Genomic DNA, 18,956 nt, shown 5'->3' with positions numbered 1-18,956 from the left:
ACTCCAGCTCCATTCTGGAGGAGACTCACTGACACGGCTTCTCTCTCACAGCCTATCACTGGGACACCTCAGACTGGATGCCGGGGGCCCGCCTGTCGGACATAGAAGAGGTACCCAACTACGAGAACCAGGAGGGAGGCTCCGCGCACCAGGGCAGCACGCGGGAGCTGGAGAGCGATTACTACCTGGGCGGCTACGACATCGACAGCGAGTACCCACCCCCCCACGAAGAGGAGTTCTTGAGTCAGGACCAGCTGCCCCCACCCCTGCCAGAGGACTTCCCAGACCAGTACGAGGCCCTGCCGCCCTCCCAGCCGGTCTCACTGGCCAGCACGCTGAGCCCAGACTGCAGGAGAAGGCCCCAGTTCCATCCCAGCCAGTACCTCCCTCCCCACCCCTTCCCCAACGAAACGGATTTGGTGGGCCCTCCCGCCGCCTGTGAATTCAGTACTTTTGCCGTGAGCATGAACCAGGGCACAGAGACGGCAGCGGGCCCAGCAGACAGTGTGTCTCTCTCCTTGCACAATTCCAGAGGCACCTCGTCCTCGGATGTGTCACCCAGCTGCGGCTTCGACGACTCCGAAGTAGCTATGAGTGACTATGAGAGCGTCGGGGAGCTCAGCCTCGCCAGCCTTCACATTCCCTTTATGGAGACCCAGCACCAGACCCAAGTGTAGAGGATGCGCTCGGGTGATGCGCGCGGTTTGTTACAGAAACGCGGAGGTAGACTGGCTGGGCTCCCATCTCCACGAAGGGTCCTGTGTTGAGCGAGCGGGAAATGCGGTATTTTCTGCTGGGAACTTCTTCGCGAGCCATACTGTCACAAGCAAGCTCGACTCTAGTTGGCTGAAAAGGAAAGGTTCAGAAATTGTTTCTGAGAGGTGACCCATCACCCTGGCAGTGCGTCCCTGCGCTCATGACCGACAAGACGCACCTAGTTTTTAAAGGGGAAAACAATTTCACCCATCGTTATACGGTCCACCTGTATGGCTTTGTGCAGTACTGTGACCTGGAAAGTGTTACAGCATCGGTCCTTGCAGTATTAATAACTGGCAACAAGCCAAGGGGCATTGTTGCATGTAATTTTGAGCCAATGGGAAGGGGGGAATGAAAACAGTAGTTATGATTGTTGGAAAAGTTAGTCTCTTAGGCAAAAGAAAAGAGGAATAAATATTATTAAACAAATAAGAAAATGGGATGAAGGCTTTCAAATCAACTCTCTTTTTTTGTTTTTTTTAATAAGCTGCCCAATTTTCAGCTATAAAATTAGGTTTGGGTAACATGTTTAGTATGCTCAGTTATTTTTGTTTGTTTGTTTGTGTTAAGCATCCAATATAATATAGTTGGATTTTATGATCTTTGAGAAAGATATCAATGAAGAGGAATACGTGAGGATATTTGGGTACCATTTTGTAGGTTATGCAAACATTAGAAAGAATGTGATTATCCGTCTTTGTGTTTTCCAGTAAATATTCTTGGCTGTAACTTTAATTTTAACATTGCTGCAGAAATTGGCCTTTGTTCTGAGAATCAGGAAATAAAAAGACAAATAAAGGAATATTTTGGTACATTGTTCTCTAGAATGAGAGATATTGAGAGGTTTAAGCAGAATTCACAAATTCAGGGAAAAAAAGAAAATATAATACTTTCAAAGTTTTCAGCTAGATAATCACAATTCTTGATAATGCAGATAAAAGGTACGTATTGTTTTAAACTGATAGCATCATCACTATAAATGCAATTATGTTTTTAAAAAAGGAGAAGAAAGTAGATAGTTCTTGTGTGTAAATTATAATAGTGTGTGTTTCTGGTCCTATGTACAAATATGTGCTTGCACTCAATAAGGCTGCTCTTGAGGAAAGCTGACGGGAAGGTTTTAGGTTATGGACTATGTTGAAAATCCTGCCAACGAGGCCAACCTTCCAATTTCTCTGATCTTGATGATATTAGAGAAACACCAAATGCCATATTTTATTCCGGTTCAGTTAACTTTATTTTGGTACTGCCATTTATATTAACTTGAAGCAAAACTGTGCTTTCTTAGGAAAAAAAAAAACCAACTGTATTTTGTTATAATTTTCCAGAACTAAACTCTCATTTGAAAAATGTGTAAAGTTTCATTACACCCTGGGGTTCTCCTCTCATCTGACCTGTGGGCTTTAGCCTTGAGTTTCCAAATTTGACAGGAGAATCAGCCCACTGGAAATACAATAACCCGGTAGTCGAAGCTTAAAGTTGACGAGTTGAGTGACTTTCCTCTTTTGCTTCAATCAGATCGTGGCCACGTGCGCAGCGGCCATGGTTAAATAAATGCATATTTGCACTCTCTGCATATGAGCAAATCTCTGTGTCCACAGTTTCTGATGACATATGGCATTGATGTGTCCACCGTACTGTCCTGATCTGTGTGTCATCCACTCAGACATTTTTAATTGCTTCAGTTGTGTTCAGTCCCCTTCTTTGCAGGAGTCAGTGTTTCTGAAAGTTCGTGGTTAAGAAAAAAAAAAAACTCCTTTTCATTCCCAAGCTTCCCGAGTATATGCATAAACTTCACAGATTTTTCAGCTTTTCTCCTCTTCCTATCTCTTAGTCATCCCTACTCATGGAAGCATTATCCGCACTGTGGTCTTGAAATAAATGAATTTCACTAAGGCTGCTTGGGAGAATAACGTCTTTGATATTTTTCTTATGTAAGAAACCATTTGCAAGAATCATGGAGAAAATGACGAACTAATGGTCTAGAATAGAACTGCTGCTACACTTTCGATAATGCAATGACATAAAAAACAATCAAAGTAAAACCAACAATTCATTTCTTGCCCCCAGGAAATATTAGAAGGAGATTAATGCCCATGAGTCAGTCCTGCTTACACAGCATCCCCTCCAGGCAGAGTGCCTGACCAACACAGTAATGAAGGAATAAATAGATCCTAATGCGGTTGTGAAGTCACCCATGAAAATTGTGCCCACTCTTGGCTCTGACCTATATAAAATACCTCTTTCTTCAGGATATCTTCCCCTGATTTTCTGCAGAGTAGCTCTGCAGCTAAATGTATCCCAGATAACCTTGTGTCATACTTTGATTCATTATCTTTAAACATGTGACATCTTTTCACTTTTTGGATAATTAGCTTTCCCAGTAGATTCTGAAATGGTTTGCAGTCAGGCCAAGATGGAACTGGGTGGGGTGACCACTGAGTCAAGTGCTGGAAGGGTCCTTAAGGTCTGCTTGTCCAATCCCCTTATTTTATAAAAGAGTAAACATACCCAGAGAGGGGAAGGGTCTTGCCCAAGCTCACACAGGAAGGTAAGTATCTGAGCAAGAACTAGAACCCATCCATTTGGCCAGTATTCTTTCTATTAACATTGTTCACCACTAAACTTCCTGGGGCATGGTATCTGCCTGCTTCTGCTAGACCTTCTGATTTCTCACCATTCCTGCTTTGGAATATACGAGAAGAGAGAACTCATGGAGAGTATTTCTCTGGAAGCCTCATGATCCTAGGTTTCCTTGCAGCCCCCATAGGAAAGGTGCAGTTACAGAATTCACACATTTCTTTGGACATCTATCAAAACTGCTTTCGCCAAATGAATGTTTTCTAAAATGAGGATGGAATGATAATTACAGAACGGAACTAAGACCAGTCAGCAAATTCAGTGAAACTTTGATTATATTACCTACTAGGTGCATTTATTTTTCTTCTTTTTCCCCCCTCCCCGTCCTGGTCTTTATTCCTAACCCATTCACCATGCTGAACCATGTGGGACAGATTTAAGCCAATTAGTATCTTTCCCATACATATTTTTCTAACATGTATGTGCTACCTCTGGAAGCCATTTTCCATAGCCTATTGTAGGCACTTTACTTGTATTGCACACATTCTGATTAGGTTGAGAATAGCTGGACCAGTGATGTTTGTCATATAGTAAGCAGAAGCTATGGGGCTGTAAAAGATAAATAAAATAGGTGTTGAATTTATTTGCTCTCTCCTATGAGTATTTTTCTGCTGAGTTTCGTTCCATGCCAGCTTTCCATGTAATCATATCCCGCCGGTTCATGAAATGCCATTGAGGAAGACTTAGTGATATGAACAGGTCAAGTCTATGCATCTGAGGTTTACCCTATCAGACAATCAGGGTGAAGACCTAGAAAGGGAATTGATGATGCATTCCTGGAACTTACCTGGAACCACCCTAGGGAATCACTAGCAGAGCCTGGGAAAAAAAGCAAGGAAAACACTATTGGCCAACTCCTGTTTACTTCCCACCCTCACCCCGCCCACTGCCCCCACTAATGCTGAGTCTACATAATCAACGTCGGGGAATAGACATTAGCAAAATAAATCACTTAGGACCCAGAAAGCACTTTCATGGGAAATAATTCAGGAAGATCTGGTGTTCATTTTGCATGGGTTGCCCAGATAATTGTCTGGGCTCTCCACTCTGCTGCCCTCCCAGTGCACAGATATTGCTAAAGTTGTTAGGCTTTTATGTTTTATGTTTTTAGCTTCAAACCATGAGAAATGGAGATTTGAAGAGGCATTTCTTTAGCGTCATCATTTTGTGTGGTCTGTGAGAAGGCGGGTTCTATGTTTGTGCTGGGTTTTGTCCTGCAATGTTCAACTGCACAGTGTTCTGGTGGAAATCCACAATGTCTTTAAGCTTCTGGTTGTATAATTCTAGGGTTTAAAGTCTCCATGTGTGGATTTGGCATCAGTTAACGTTTAGCCAGCTAGCTAAGAGATAGGAAAAGAATAAGATTTTCTTTCCTTATGTAATAATGAAAAGCAATAATTACAAGTATGTAATATTACACAAAGGCCATAATTAGTCTCTTCCAGTGTTTAGAATGCACTCGAGAATCATAGAGTCATTTGGAGCGTGTTTGGACCCATTAGTATGTACTGTAGTACCCTCTGGCAAACAAATACCTGAATTGCTACTATTTAACAATTTTATGAGCCCATAATACTGCATTTCGGGAAATGACAAACGTGTTCAAATGTGTTCTGAAATGGAAGCAGTTCTTTTTAAGCACTGTATCAGAGAGATTGTCTTGTAAATTTACCTGTTACAAACAGGCTGGTTTGTAAAAGATGTATGTTTTGGTGTTTAAAATGTTTATAAAATTGTATATAATGGTTTCAATTTTCCAGGCTTTTGTAGATATACTGTATTTGATGCCTATCAGGATGCTTTAATTTGGGGGGTCGAATATAATTCTAAGTCATCCGTGCTGTTGATCTGCAAACTTCTGAGGTAACTACACACACACACAAAGCATTTTAGATTTGAAAGTGATGTTTTTTAATCATTCCAAAAGTACTGTAACCTTTCTTTGGTTCTACTATTTTCATTTAACTCTCTCTGTTTCCAAGAAAATGCTTTTATTGACATTTTAGAAAACAAGTGTGTTTTGCCCAGTTACTAAATACCTGATTCTTATGCCATTTCAGATTCAGAATGAAGTACATCATTTCTTCACACACATGTGCACTCACCTAAACTTGCACACACATCACACACCAAACGTTATGCAAAGGGAAAGCTAACACTTAAAGTGGGTCTTGTCCCTTATGGAAATAGATTTTTTGTGCATATAATGCTGTTGGCAGTATTCAGTCTTGTGTTCTTTTTCTAAAAAATGAAAGAAAAACAAAAAACAAACAAAAAATGACAGCCAAAAAAAAAAAAAAACCAACAGTGTACAGGTTTGTAACTGCCAAAATTTGATGGTTAAAACAAGTTTTCAAGTAAAAAGAAAAAAAATGAAACTAGCAATTGTGTTGACTCTTTTTAAGTGTTGCCTTTTATTTGTCTTCAGCTAATTGCTCACATGGCACTTATATTTGTAGGGATGGTAGTTTTCTCAGAAACTTCTTACCTCCAGAAAGATTTCCATTGGCTCTGGTGCACCTATGCTGGAACTTTGTGTAGTTTCTTACTGGACACACACCCTGTAGGGTTTTCTCCTGATGAGAACGAAAACAGTGCTCGAGATTTGAGCAAATGAGGGTCATCGGGCCACATCTCTGCAGAAGTCATTCGTAAACACATCCCCACGCATTCTAGGCAGCTTTTTCCAACAAGCCTCTTCCCCCCTCAAAAAAAAAAATAAAGAAATCCAAAAGTTTGGGACACAATTAGCACTTGAGTTTTCCTCCAAAGACCAGAGCTCTAGAAATTTTTTTATACAGAGTGAAAAAGCTGGGGAGGCGGGACAAACTGACCTTTCAAAGAAGTGACATTACAAGAGGTTAGCTTGAGACCAGGAAGGACTCCAGAAGGGGAGGGGCACCCTCCGCCCAGCCTTGGTGAGGGAAGGCGAGGTCCCGCTGTGAGAACCACACTGTCTGAGCACCAGCAGCATGAAAGCCCCTCCTCAGGCCCTGGGCCGCCCCTGGAGTTGGCCCTGCCTGCACCAGCAGCAAAACTCCACCTACCTGCCCCTGACCAGGGTCCTGGAGCCCTGGAGCCACTCTCCCCTGGCTGGGCATTCAGTCTCTTCTTACTGGAAATCCTTACCGTGCAGGCAGACTTAGGTGTGCTGGATCCTCTAGTTACTTGTCCATCCACGTATTGGTAGGCACGTAAATGCTGAAGAACTGGATAAAAGAGAGGGTGCACCAATTTGTTGCATTTGCCAACTTCCGATGCTGAAAACTCAGCCTCTGTGCACCAGTGCCAAATCGAATCTTGGAGACAGAGTTTTGGGTGAAGTAGAAAAGAAGAGCTTTATTGCTTGCCAGGCAAAGGGGGATACAATGGGCTCACGCCCTTCAAAACTGTGCATCCCAACCCGGGGGAATTTGGTGAAGAGTTTTATAGCAATGGTTCAAGGGTGGGGTTGCTGACGAGGATCAGGGTGTGCAATCCTTTAATCTGGTCTCAGGTGGTCTCCTGATGAGCTTCTGTGGTTCTCCTAAGGTTATCAAACTGTGGCCTTCTCTCTGGAATGAAGAATACATCATCAAGTAGTTAACATCTTCCATTTGTTGGGGCTTTGAGTTCTGCAGAAGAACTCAAAGATACTGTTATGTGTATCCCTTGAGGCAGAACCAGGATCCTGTCCCAAGACTGCACTATTGTTTCTTGGTGGCTTCTCCCTTGTCTCTGCATCCCCTCCCTTCCCTGATTAACGACTGCTTGAACCTACCCTTTGGAACTCAGGGAAGGTCATGGAGGCTGAAGCCTATTCCCTACAAACAAGAAGCGGGAGACACAGAAAGACTTCCATGCCTGGGAACCCCACAGGGTCCTGCTGGGGTTCAGTATAAACACTTGTATCATGGCTGGTTTCAGACTACCAAGGTAATGTGAACTGGCTCACAGATTCCTGGGACTCTAACAGTGGGCTCTAGAAAATCAGTATAAGCCAACACCAGCAGACCACTGGCTCCCGCATTAGACCAGAAGGCAGAGTTGAGCCTTCACTGTCTTTGTTTCCCAGGTTCCCAGTATAATACAGGCCCATATTAGACATTTTTGATTGAAAAATTAATCAATGATGTCTCCAGCTAAATCCCCTTGATCTTATAAATCCTTCCTCGTTTTGGTGAACTTAGTAACTGCAGTGAGAAAGGTTTCAAGAGACACAGGTGTTGAGAATGCTTGAAGTCTCCTGCCTTTCAACCCAACAGCACAGTGATGTGTTTGTGAATTGAGCAGCAGGAAAATATTCATGTCCGTGTCTCTCCCATGGCCACCCTTAGCAGAAAGAGAATTTGTTTCAATCTCCATCTGTACCTCCAAAATGGTAAGGCCACCCAGAGATGTCAGTTAAGAAATAACATTGGTCCAGCTAGGGAAAGAGGAAAAGGAAAAGATTTTTTATGTCGATCTCCATTCTCTCCTGGTTCTTTGAAATAAAGGGGCTGGTTTTTAGCTTGGAAACAGGTCTCTATGGGAAGGTAATTTTCTTTTTCTGTGCCTGGGTCAGGGGTGCCAAGACCACTCCCAGGTTCAGTGATTGCCTAGGACAACTCAGGACTCAACATAGAGTTCTACTCATGACTATGAAATACTGTCAACCACGGGAGCTCATTAGACATTCATCATCCAGGGTATCATTGAAGGCTGGTCTTGTCAGCAGCCTTCGCCTGGGTTGTACCAAAATTCCAGACTCCCAGAAGGAATGCAGGTGTTCAGCATAAACGAAATGGTGGGAACCCCTCCTGAAATTCACTTTCCCAAACACAAGCCAAGAGCCCACCTGTGAGCAGGGCTTTCAGAGAACAGCATCAGGCCTGCTAGTTCCCACAAAGACGCTCCAAAATTTCTGTTAAATTGTTGTTTCCCCTGATTGTCCAAACTCTTAGCAATTAACAACCTCTATTTTTCATGGGACGCTCCATGTGGCCTGGGGCTCTTCAAATCTTTACCTGCCCTTCTCTGTGGAAGCAAAAGATCCAACCAACACAATTCTGCCAAAACAACTGGGTGAAAGCAAGCCGATCAATAGATGGTGCTCTGCAGTAGTGATTTCAGCAAAAATTGTCATCTCCAGTCACTAGTTTTGTATAACTGCTGGTTTTGGTGCACAACAGGGCAGTTTTCCAACCTCGATATTCATCTTGAAGCACTTTGGACTATTTCTCAAAATTCTTCCATTTTTGTCTCCATTTTTTGCTTTTTAAATTCCAGTTATAGAGGAAAACATAGGAAGAACACTCTTTGATATAAATCACAGCAAGATCCTTTTTGACCCACCTCCTAGAGAAATGGAAATAAAAACAAAAATAAACAAATGGGACATGATGAAACTTAAAAGTTTTTGCACAGCAAAGGAAACCATAAACAAGACGAAAAGACAACCCTCAGAATGGGAGAAAATATTTGCAAATGAAGCAACTGACAAAGGATTAATTTCCAAAATATACAAGCAGCTCATGCAGCTCAATATCAAAAAAACAAACCACCCAATCCAAAAATGGGCAGAAGATCTAAATAGACATTTCTCCAAAGAAGATATACAGATGGCCAACAAACACATGAAAGGATGCTCAACATCACTAATCATTAGAGAAATGCAAATCAAAACCACAATGAGGTATCACCTCACACTGGTCAGAATGGTCATCATCAAAAAGTCTACAAACAATAAATGCTGGAGAGGGTGTGGAGAAAAGGGAACCCTCTTGTACTGTGGGTGGGAATGTCAATTGATACAGCCACTATGGAGAACATTATGGACGTTCCTTAAAACACTAAAAATAGAACTACCATACAACCCAGCAATCCCACTACTGAGCATATACCCTGAGAAAACCATAATTCAAAAAGAGTCATGTACCACAATGTTCATTGCAGCACTATTTACAATAGCCAGGATATGGAAGCAACCTAGGTGTCCATCAACAGATGAATGGATAAAGAAGATGTGGCACATATATACAATGGAATATTACTCAGCCATCAAAAGAAACGAAATTGAGTTATTTGTAGTGAGGTGGATGGACCTAGAGTCTGTCATACAGAGTGAAGTAAGTCAGAAAGAGGAAAACAAATAGCATATGCTAAAACATATATATGGAATCTAAAAAAAAAAAAAAAAAAAGGTTCTGATGAACCTAGGGGCAGGACAGGAATAAAGATGCAGACGGCAGATGTAGAGAATGGACTTGAGGACATGGGAAGGAGGAAGGGTAAGATGGGACGAAGTGAGAGGGTAGCACTGACACATATACACTACCAAATGTAAAATAGATAGCTAGTGGGAAGCAGCTACATAGCACAGAGAGATCAGCTTGGTGCTTTGTGACCACCTCGAGGGATGGGATAGGGAGGGTGGGAGGGAGATACAAGAGGGAGGGGATATGGGGATATATGTATACATATAGCTGATTCACTTTGTTATACAGCAGAAACTAACACACCATTGTAAAGCAATTATACTCCAATAAAGATGTTTAAAAAAAAGAAAGAAAGAAAGAAAGAAAATAACAGTAATCAGGATAATTCCAGGATACTGAGCAGCCATTGTGCTTAGGCTGGTCTCCTACCTTTCACGTTTACCATTTCCTATTTTCACAGCATTATATTTTTATGTGTCAGAGACATTAATCCTGCTGTATGCTATTAGAATTAAAATTAATAAACCTACATTGTAGACAAGATAATTGAAGCATAGTAAGATTTAAAGGATTGTTTTTAAGTAAATAAAACTAGAACACGTGTTATAAACTCTTGCATTTCGTTCCTCTGCTCACCGCATTGTGAAAGAGCAGGGAGTATGGAGAGAGTAAATTCCAAAACTTAATACCTTGAAACTCAAAATAAATAAATAAATTCCAATTAATTTTCAGCCAATTATGCCTGCTCCGTACTGTTTTTAATAAAGAAGATTTGGAACAACCTAAGTATCTAACAATAAATGATAATTTGGAACAAACTGGCCTCAAAATTAAAACAGCCTAACAAACCAAGCAGGAAGAAGTGGCTTAGAAATAGAAAATTCTAAAACTTTTTTTAAAATGTCCCTTTAATTTTTGGTACTGCCCTTTCTCCTTTCTCCCTTCCTTCCTCCCTCCCTTGCTCCCTTCCTTCCTTCCTTCCTTTTTTTCTTTCTTTCTTCCTCCTTCCTTCCTTTCTTCTTTATCTTTATCTTTACCTTTTTCTTACTTCCAAACCAGTGCAGTTTCATTACAAAAATGAGAAAAATGAAGACAGGCAAAGGAAGGTCTTAAATAACCCCTACATATATCTCTAAAAATGATCACTTGTGTATCAGAGTATATTATTTTAGGACTTTGTCTATATAGATATGTATTAACATTTTTTTAAAAGGAGAATCTTTATGAATATACTTTTTGGAATTTTAAAGAATATTGCTCCAAGTAATAGATGACTGCTTTCTTACGCAAAGACAGAAACAGTACAAAGGCATCCAAAGCAAAGCATGAATGGTCCCCCACACTTTCAACTGATGTTCGCCCCCTGACCTCTACCTCCAAAACAAACAGGATCATTTCTTTAAAAATGTAGGGGGCATTTTTTTAAACCCTTTATATTCAAATTATTCTCTATCATGTGTTTTTTTTGTGATCTTTCTTAATGATTTCCTTTTTATATGTTTTCTGATCTGTAAGCCCCTCGTTTGTCTACCACATTCCCCAAGATTCAAATAGCTCTCCTCCCATGTCCCTGTCTCAGGCTTCTTGAAATCCTGCATCGTTTTCGAGTTGTGCCCTTTCGTTTGGCAGTCAGTTGCATTGAACTGACACTAAATATACAGAACCCATGATCAGCTAGAGGCAGAGTGTCACAGACCCTGATTCCAGGGCTAAGCAGGGAGAGATGTTGGAGTAGAAACTATTTCTACAGGTTTTCAGTTCATTGGTGAATATTTTCTTAGTGTGAATACCTTTGCTTCCCCACTCAACCTCCTAAGAGTGAGGGGGTCAGATAATGAAGACTTCCTGTATAAGTACAAATACACATATGTAGATGGGAGGGAGTTACATGATAGGATCCTATTTTATATATTGTCCTGAAACTTGCTGTGTTCTCTCAACACCCTGTTTTAGATACCTTCGCAGGTCAGTGCTGTCTTGTGCTTAATGGCTGCATTATTTTCCACAACATGATTATCCTTAATTTTATGTAATCATGCCCTTCTTTTCTTATTGAAATATAGTTGATTTACAATATTATATTAGTTTCAGGTGTGCAACATAGTGATTCAATACGTTTATAAATTATACCCCATTTAAAGTTATTACAAGATACTGGCTATATTTCCCTGCACTGTACAATATATCTTTGTTGCTTATCTATTTTATACATAGTAGTTTGTATCTCTTAATTCCACACACCTATTTTGTCCCTCTCCCCCTCCCTCTCCCCACTGGTAACCACTAGTTTCTTCTCTATATCTGTGAACGTGTTTCTATTTTGTTATATTCATTCGTTGGTTTTACTTTTTAGATTCCACATATAAGTTAATCATGCTCTTCTAGCTGGACTGCTTTCATGTTTGGATATTACAGACAAGGCTCCCACGAACATTCTTATGTAAATGTGCACATGTGTTAGGATTTCTGAAGGATGGATTCTGGAAGCAGAATTTTTTGGTCAAAGAATATGTCCATTTTTAAGTCTGAGTGTTTCTCCCACTTTAATTGCTTTCGAAATGGTTTCATCAAATGATAATCCCACCAATAGTTACACACAGTATGTAGCAACATATAACTCACTCTCTCCACCAAGGACATGGAGCTGGCCCCATGTTCCAGAGGCCATACTGCTGTTCTAGAGTCTTAGGAGCTCCTAGGTTGGGGACTGCCATGGCAACTTGCTGCCACCATGAGAAATGACCCGTTAAGTCTCATGTTCTATAAATATTGTCACATGTGTCCCTCTTCTCTGCCTGTGCAGGGCAGGGCTCACAGAGGAAGGCCAGACAGCTGACCGGCAGAACCACCAAGGACTCATTCTCACTGAAACACTAAATGCCTGGCTTTCAGGCTGTACATTTGAACAGGAGGGTTCAGGCAAGACAGATTTTGGCAAGAAGAATGTAAGCAGATTCTACAGAGCTTGAGTGCTGAGGTTCTCATAATATCAGTCCGTGTCTGAGCCATCGTTATTCCACAACCTTGAACCTGAAGATTGTTTATCTGTGTGATGTAGAAAAACTCAAAGGAAGCCTTAAAACATGAATTTCCATATGAGCTTTTGTCAGTTGAAAACAGAAAAGGACCATCGGCAGGAACTATAATGTATTGCTTTAGCGGCTGTGGAGTTAGGCTCTACCACCCTGCTTCTCAAACGGTGGTCCCTGGACCGGCCGCATCAACCTCAGCAGGGAGCTTGCTGGAAGTACAGAATCCCAGCCCCACGGAATCAGAATCTGCATGTTAAGAAGTTCTCCAGGTGATACGTATGTATGTATATACATGAATGTCCGGGAAGCAAGGCTGGACTTTTAACTTGGACTCATACATACCAGCTGTGTGAACTTGGGTCAGTTACTTAATCGCTCTGTATGTACTTCAGTTGCTTCGTCTGTAAGACAGGCAGGTTACAGGAAGGCAATGAGGCAACGCACACAGAGTGTCTGACAAATAAGAAACACTCAAATCGTAGCCACATACGATTTTTCCTAATTTTCATCCTGGTCCCCCTGTATAGAAGCAGCTTTCATCATTTCCAAGAGCCCCAACTAGTCTGGCTGCTGGAGGAACAGTTCAGTTCATAAAGATTAAAGCTATTAATAAAAAAGATAAATCCTTTGAGTCGATGCTCCGGTGTTCTCTGGAGTCATGCTTTGCCAGAAAACTCTTTGGAGCATTTTCCAGCCTCTTATTTAAATAAATGTGTTGTGCACAGATAAGAGGTACGGGGCCTTGATGCAGTTGCACATCCGTGTTGAGGTTCATCCTTTCTCTCACCCAGTTATTTTCTAATGAAGCCGAGCCTCTGATCAATTTCAGGAGCTCTTTCTCCAGGCAGAGATTTTTAAGGCTGTATCATTCCTGTGACCGTTCCCCCCCCCCCAAAAAATGTCATTTAACTAGGTCACAAAGGAATTCAGTGACAGGTGACGAGATCTTGGTATGTGGGTAGGCTAACGGTCTGGATGCTTGTTCTAAATGGTAGGGAATTGACTCTGAGAAGAATGAGATTAAAATGACCAAAAGGGCAGCAACTTCAGGGACAAAACTGAAATGCAGTGATAAGATTTCCTGTGTAAATAATTCACCTAGCACAGAAAAAAAGCTTAGGATGGGCTCTGAGCACAAAGGGACTTTTTCATGTCTCAGAATATAATTAATGAAGAATTCAAGATACAATGTAATTAGAGAAACCGTAACCTGGAGGCATGCTTCTGAATTATTCTGATCATTTTTTAACAATGAGAAAATTTAATTTTCCTGTCATGGGGCATAGAGTTTGAATTTGGATAATGTAAAGAGCAACGTTCAGGCAGTGCAGTGAGCAAATTAAATTATTTCTTTTGATTTTGATTTTCCAGCAAAAAATTAGGATCAAATGATTGAATCTAAATCACGGAAATGATTGTCAGAGCTGAAAAATACTTGAGAGAAAAATGTACAAGTTACAATTGACTCTCGTTTTCTCTAACACTAAGTTGCCCGTGTTGCTCTCTTTGTAATTACTATGTGCATGTGTGTGTGTGTGTGTGTGTGTGTGTGAATCTATTTCATTACTTGCCCTGGGACAAAGGGGATGAATAAATTATTCTGATATATAATGGAGGTTATGTTGAGTTACCACCAAATTAAACTCTCTTTCCTTGACAGGAAGAGGCTGTCACAGTTTTTAGACCCCAATTAGTACTCGTAGAGTTAAACATTTTAAATTAAATTCACTTTTTTAAAAATTCACTTTTTGATGAACCCAGCATTCACAGAAGATGTGCTATATACAATCTACTGTGCTTAAATTACCCATTTTTCACATTCTTTCAGGTATTGCATATTTAAATATTTCCAAGGGTACTTGAGATGCTTTTTAATACATCAATGATCCGACACGCATTTTCAAGAGAGTTACCAGGATGTTCCAGTATCTGTTGCCTCATTTTGTACCTATAAAATCTCTAACTGTACTATCAAGGTTTCAGAAGGTCCCACTCAGAATTTTGTCCCCTGAAAAGATGTTGAAGTCGTAGCCCCAGTGCCTGTGAATGTGACCTCATTTGGAAATAGGGTTACTGCAGATGGAAGCAAGTTAAAATGAGGTCACACTGGGTTAGGATGGCCCCTAAGCCAGTATGGCTATTTTCCTTATAAGAAGAGAACACACACACAAGGAGAATGCCATATGAAGACGGAGACAGAGATTGAAGTGGCATGACTACAAGCCAGGGGACACCAAGGATTTTTGTCAATCACCAGAAACTAGGAGAGAGACTCAGAACAGATTTGCCCTCAGAAATTCCAGAAGGAACGAACCCAGCTGACACGTGGATTTTGAAATCTGGTGTTAAAAAACCATATCTACCTTAAAAAATTGGGATGAGATGTTGCTTACAGGTACAAACATGATAGGTGCTTGGCACACGCTAAGATTCTAGTTTCTAGTTCCAGGAGGCCTAGAGGTAAGAAACAAACCCAGTAGAGATAACCAACCCTGTCCTGCTCAGGCAAAATGACTGTTCTTTCATTTTGATTGAACATTTTTGATTGACAAGCAACAAGAGCAATATGAAATAAGCTTTTGTTGCAGGAGAGGAGAACTCGCCACACTTCTACTACCCTGACAATTTCTCTTTTCATTTTCTGTGATTCCTTTACAGTCTTTCATTCATTTGCATAATGTTTCATAATCGTAATCACAGTATAGACATCATTTCATCTTCTATTTTTTCACTCTGTTATATTTAGATATTTTTCTTGCTTCTACAAAGACATCATAATTAAGTGTTAATAATTTACCTTCTTTATATTTGAGGGTCATGGATGAATTCATGGAAAACGAAGCTTCCAAGCTGGGAAAGCTGAGAGGAGGCGGGGAATGAGAAGAATCTTGAATCTTCTGAGGCTGGTATCAGAAAGAAGGAGGCCCGCTTCTCTCTGGACATTCCAGGATCGTGAGCCTGTCCACTGGGTTGGGAGGGTCTTGTGTTTGAGAATGAGCCCCCTTGGAGACATGGATGCTTCCATGAGGCCTTGGGAGACCTTGAGACCAAAGCCCAGGGCCCTGCTGGTCATGAGGAATGGGTATGGGTGCTTTCTAAAACTCCATGCCTTGTTTTCCAGAGGCGATCTCCACAAGGTCCTATGAAGACTTTCTTGAAGCTATTTTTGCAGGCCAAGCACGCTCTTAGGTTTCACATTTATTTGGGGTGGCTGAAAATTATGGAGCTCTAAACACCCCCCAAGTCATCGTGTTGGTGTTCTCACTGATCACATGTTTAGCCTCAAGGACTGCCTGGAGGATCCACCCCTCCCCTGGGAGAGTCATTGGTCTACTAAACCATATTCTCCTCGTATTAGTCACGGTTATCCAGAAAAACAGAACCAACAGGAGGCATAGAGAGAGAGATTTATTGTAAGGAACTGGCTCATGTGATTGTGGTGACTTAGTGGGTCCAAAATCTGATAGGGAGACTCAGGGAAGAGTTATAGTTCAAGTCCAAAGGCAGTCTGCTGACAGAATTTCTTCTTGCTCTGGAGAGATCAGTCTTTGCTCTGTTAAGGCCTTCAACTGATTAGGTGAGACCCACCCATATACTGGAGGATAATCTGCTTGACTCGAAGTCCACTGATTGAAATGTTAATCTCATCCAAAAAAACACCTTCAGAGAATACTGTTTGACCAAAATAGTGCTTCACCAAACACTATAAATAATGTTTGACCAAATATCTGGGCACCATAGACCAGCCAAATTGACACGTAATGTTAACTTCCTTCAGGGCAGAAAGCTATGCCCTCTTAGTCATCTCTGAATTCTTCATATGTTTGTATTTTAACTATAAAAGTTATCTATACACATTTAAAATCAGAAGACAAGTAGAGAAGAAAGCTAAAATCTTTCCTATCTTCAACTTACTCCCCAAAGGCACCCCCATATAATAATTTGATTCATATTCTATGGTCTTTTTAAAATAATGAAATGTAAATGTGTGAAATTTGTTTTACAAATATGGGACCCAATGGTACACACTGTTCTGAAACACGCCCTTTTCACTTTGTGGGAGTCCCTGGACATCTTCCTATAATCAGTACATTCTTTCAGCAGCTGCATAATATCCTGCTGCATGGATGCACACTAATTTATTTAACAGTTCCCTTGTTGATGGATATTTTTGTTTCCAGTTTGGGACATTGAACACATTTTAGCAATCCTGTGCAAGAATATTGTACAATAAAGATCTAATAGCAAAATTATTAGATCAAAGATATACTCATTTCAAATATTGCTAGACCTTCCTTATCAAATTAACAGGTGCTTAAGGAGTGTTTGCTGAGCTGAGCTGAAAAGACACAGAGTTCTGAAGCAGGTGCAGCCTGGAAGGAAAGGAGAGAGAAAAGGAAAGGGAAGGAAAGAGGGAGATTAGGAAAGAGGCGGACAATGTTTGGCAACCAATCAGCATTTGGCTCTGCCCATGCTGTAGACAGTACTTTGTATCCACGAGGTTGTGCAAAATGACTCCCATGAGGTAAGCTCCAAGAAGGCAGGGCTTTGTTTTGTCATTGATGCAACCCAAGCTGTTCAAACAGAGCCTGATTAAAAAGAAGAGGCTAGATAGAGAAATACTTGTTGAATAAATAATACAAAGAAAACCAAGACCCATGGAGGTTAAGTTAAATAAGAAAAGATATGTAGTAGTGTGTATCTGTTAATCCCAAACTCCTAATTTATCCCTTCCCTTCCCCCCTTGGTAACCATAAGTTTGTTTTCTACATCTGTGAGACTGTTTCTGTTTTGTAAATAAGTTCATTTGTATTTTTTTTAGATTCCACCTATAAGTGATGTCATATAATATTAATCTTTGTCTGTCTTATTTCACTTAGTATGATAATCTCTAGGTCCATCCATGTTGCTGCAAGTGACATTATTTCATCCTTTTATATGGCTGAGTAATATTCCATTCTGTGTGTGTGTGTGTGTGTGTGTGTGTGTGTGTGTGTGTGTGTATGTGTGTGTGTGTATATATATATATCTCACATCTTCTTTATCCATTCACCTGTTGATGGACACTTAGGTAGCTTCCATGTCTTGGCTATTGTAAATAGTGCTGCTATAGATAAAAAACAAGGACCTACTGTATAGCACAGAAAACTGTATTCAACATCTTATAATAACATATAATGTAAAAGAATCTGAAAAAGAATATATATGTGTGTGTGTGTGTATGTATACATAAGTGAATCACTTTGCTGTACAACTGAAGCTAACACAACATTGTAAATCAACTATATCTCAATATAAATAAATAAGTAAAGAGATATGAAAAGCATATTGCATGTTGTATGCACTCAATACATGGTAGCTGCCTTTATAATAGCGGATACTAAATTGGGTTGTCAGTAAGTATTGGAACAGTGAGTACACCCCAGTTTGCTGCCTGCTAAGCAAGTGCCTTCCCACTGCCCCACATGGGGTGTCCTTGGCTGAGGGAAATCATCTAGAAAAAGTGGAATTCAGGTTCTATACTTGGATTGAAATTCAAGGACAAGGTAAAGTAACTGAGAGCAGCACATTTTGGAGTAAGCAAGGCAGGGGGGCCTGAAAGACTTGAGCGTGGCCTCTGGTTCCATTTTTCACTTAGGCTCAGGTTGCCAGCTCTATGGGGCATAGAAGGAGGGAATGCAAATGTTTTCTGTAGAATTTCCTCTTACAATAAACAGACCAGTTTTAATCATGGTGTTAAAAGAAAGTGGTACAAACGCTGTGTAGGTTCTGCCACACACCCTGTAGCTGTGGCAATTACACCATTTTGGATAATTGTCTTGTAATTGCTGCTGTGATTTAAAATCTAATGTTATCCTCCAATTGTTCTGATGTCTTTTCATGAATAATGTAATCGTCCCATGAGCCCTCCGCCAGTTTCACATTTAGATTGGCCCTGCGTTTGAGTTATGAACCATTGTCTTACACGCCATTGTCTCATAAAAGGAATGCGCCAAAGACAATACAGGGAATAATTAGGGATTGGCTAATTATGGGAATGTGAGTGAGTAAGGTATGAAGTTTTTCTCTGGAAATATTTCCAACTTCCAGTTGACCTATAAGTAAAGAGGAGGGGGGCAGATTTCTCTTTGAGGGTCTTCGTCTACTGCTATCTGTGAATGCTGGACATGTTTGTTCTGTCTGACATGGTGGGATTTTTCTTTTCAGAACAGAAGGAAAACAGATTTCCATAGAGTGGCTTTTCTCAGTTGTGTTACGTTGTCATCATTAAATGCAAAGAACTCTGTAAACATGAGCTGGTGCATCTCCCTACATGGCCAAAATACCAATTGTTTATATGAATGGGCAAAGG

At 40.7% G+C, this 18,956-nt stretch overlaps 1 protein-coding gene across 6 annotated transcripts in view; it reads left to right on the top strand.

Moving 5' to 3' along the window:
• FAT3 (FAT atypical cadherin 3) overlaps window positions 1–9,678 on the top strand; it is a 717,656-nt gene extending 707,978 nt beyond the window's left edge. For all 6 annotated transcript variants that reach the window (XM_082409857.1, XM_082409858.1, XM_082409852.1 and 3 more), the window contains one exon: window positions 52–9,678. In XM_082409857.1, coding sequence (XP_082265983.1) covers window positions 52–677 — 626 coding nt within the window. In that variant the 3' untranslated portion in view covers window positions 678–9,678. The remainder of the gene's footprint in view (window positions 1–51) is intronic.
• Window positions 9,679–18,956: the final 9,278 nt, after the last annotated feature.

The sequence above is a fragment of the Balaenoptera physalus genome (genome assembly GCF_965194825.1).
Source record: "Balaenoptera physalus genome assembly, chromosome: 10".
Taxonomy (NCBI): Eukaryota; Metazoa; Chordata; class Mammalia; order Artiodactyla; family Balaenopteridae; genus Balaenoptera; species Balaenoptera physalus.
This window is presented reverse-complemented; position numbering and strand designations above follow the sequence as displayed.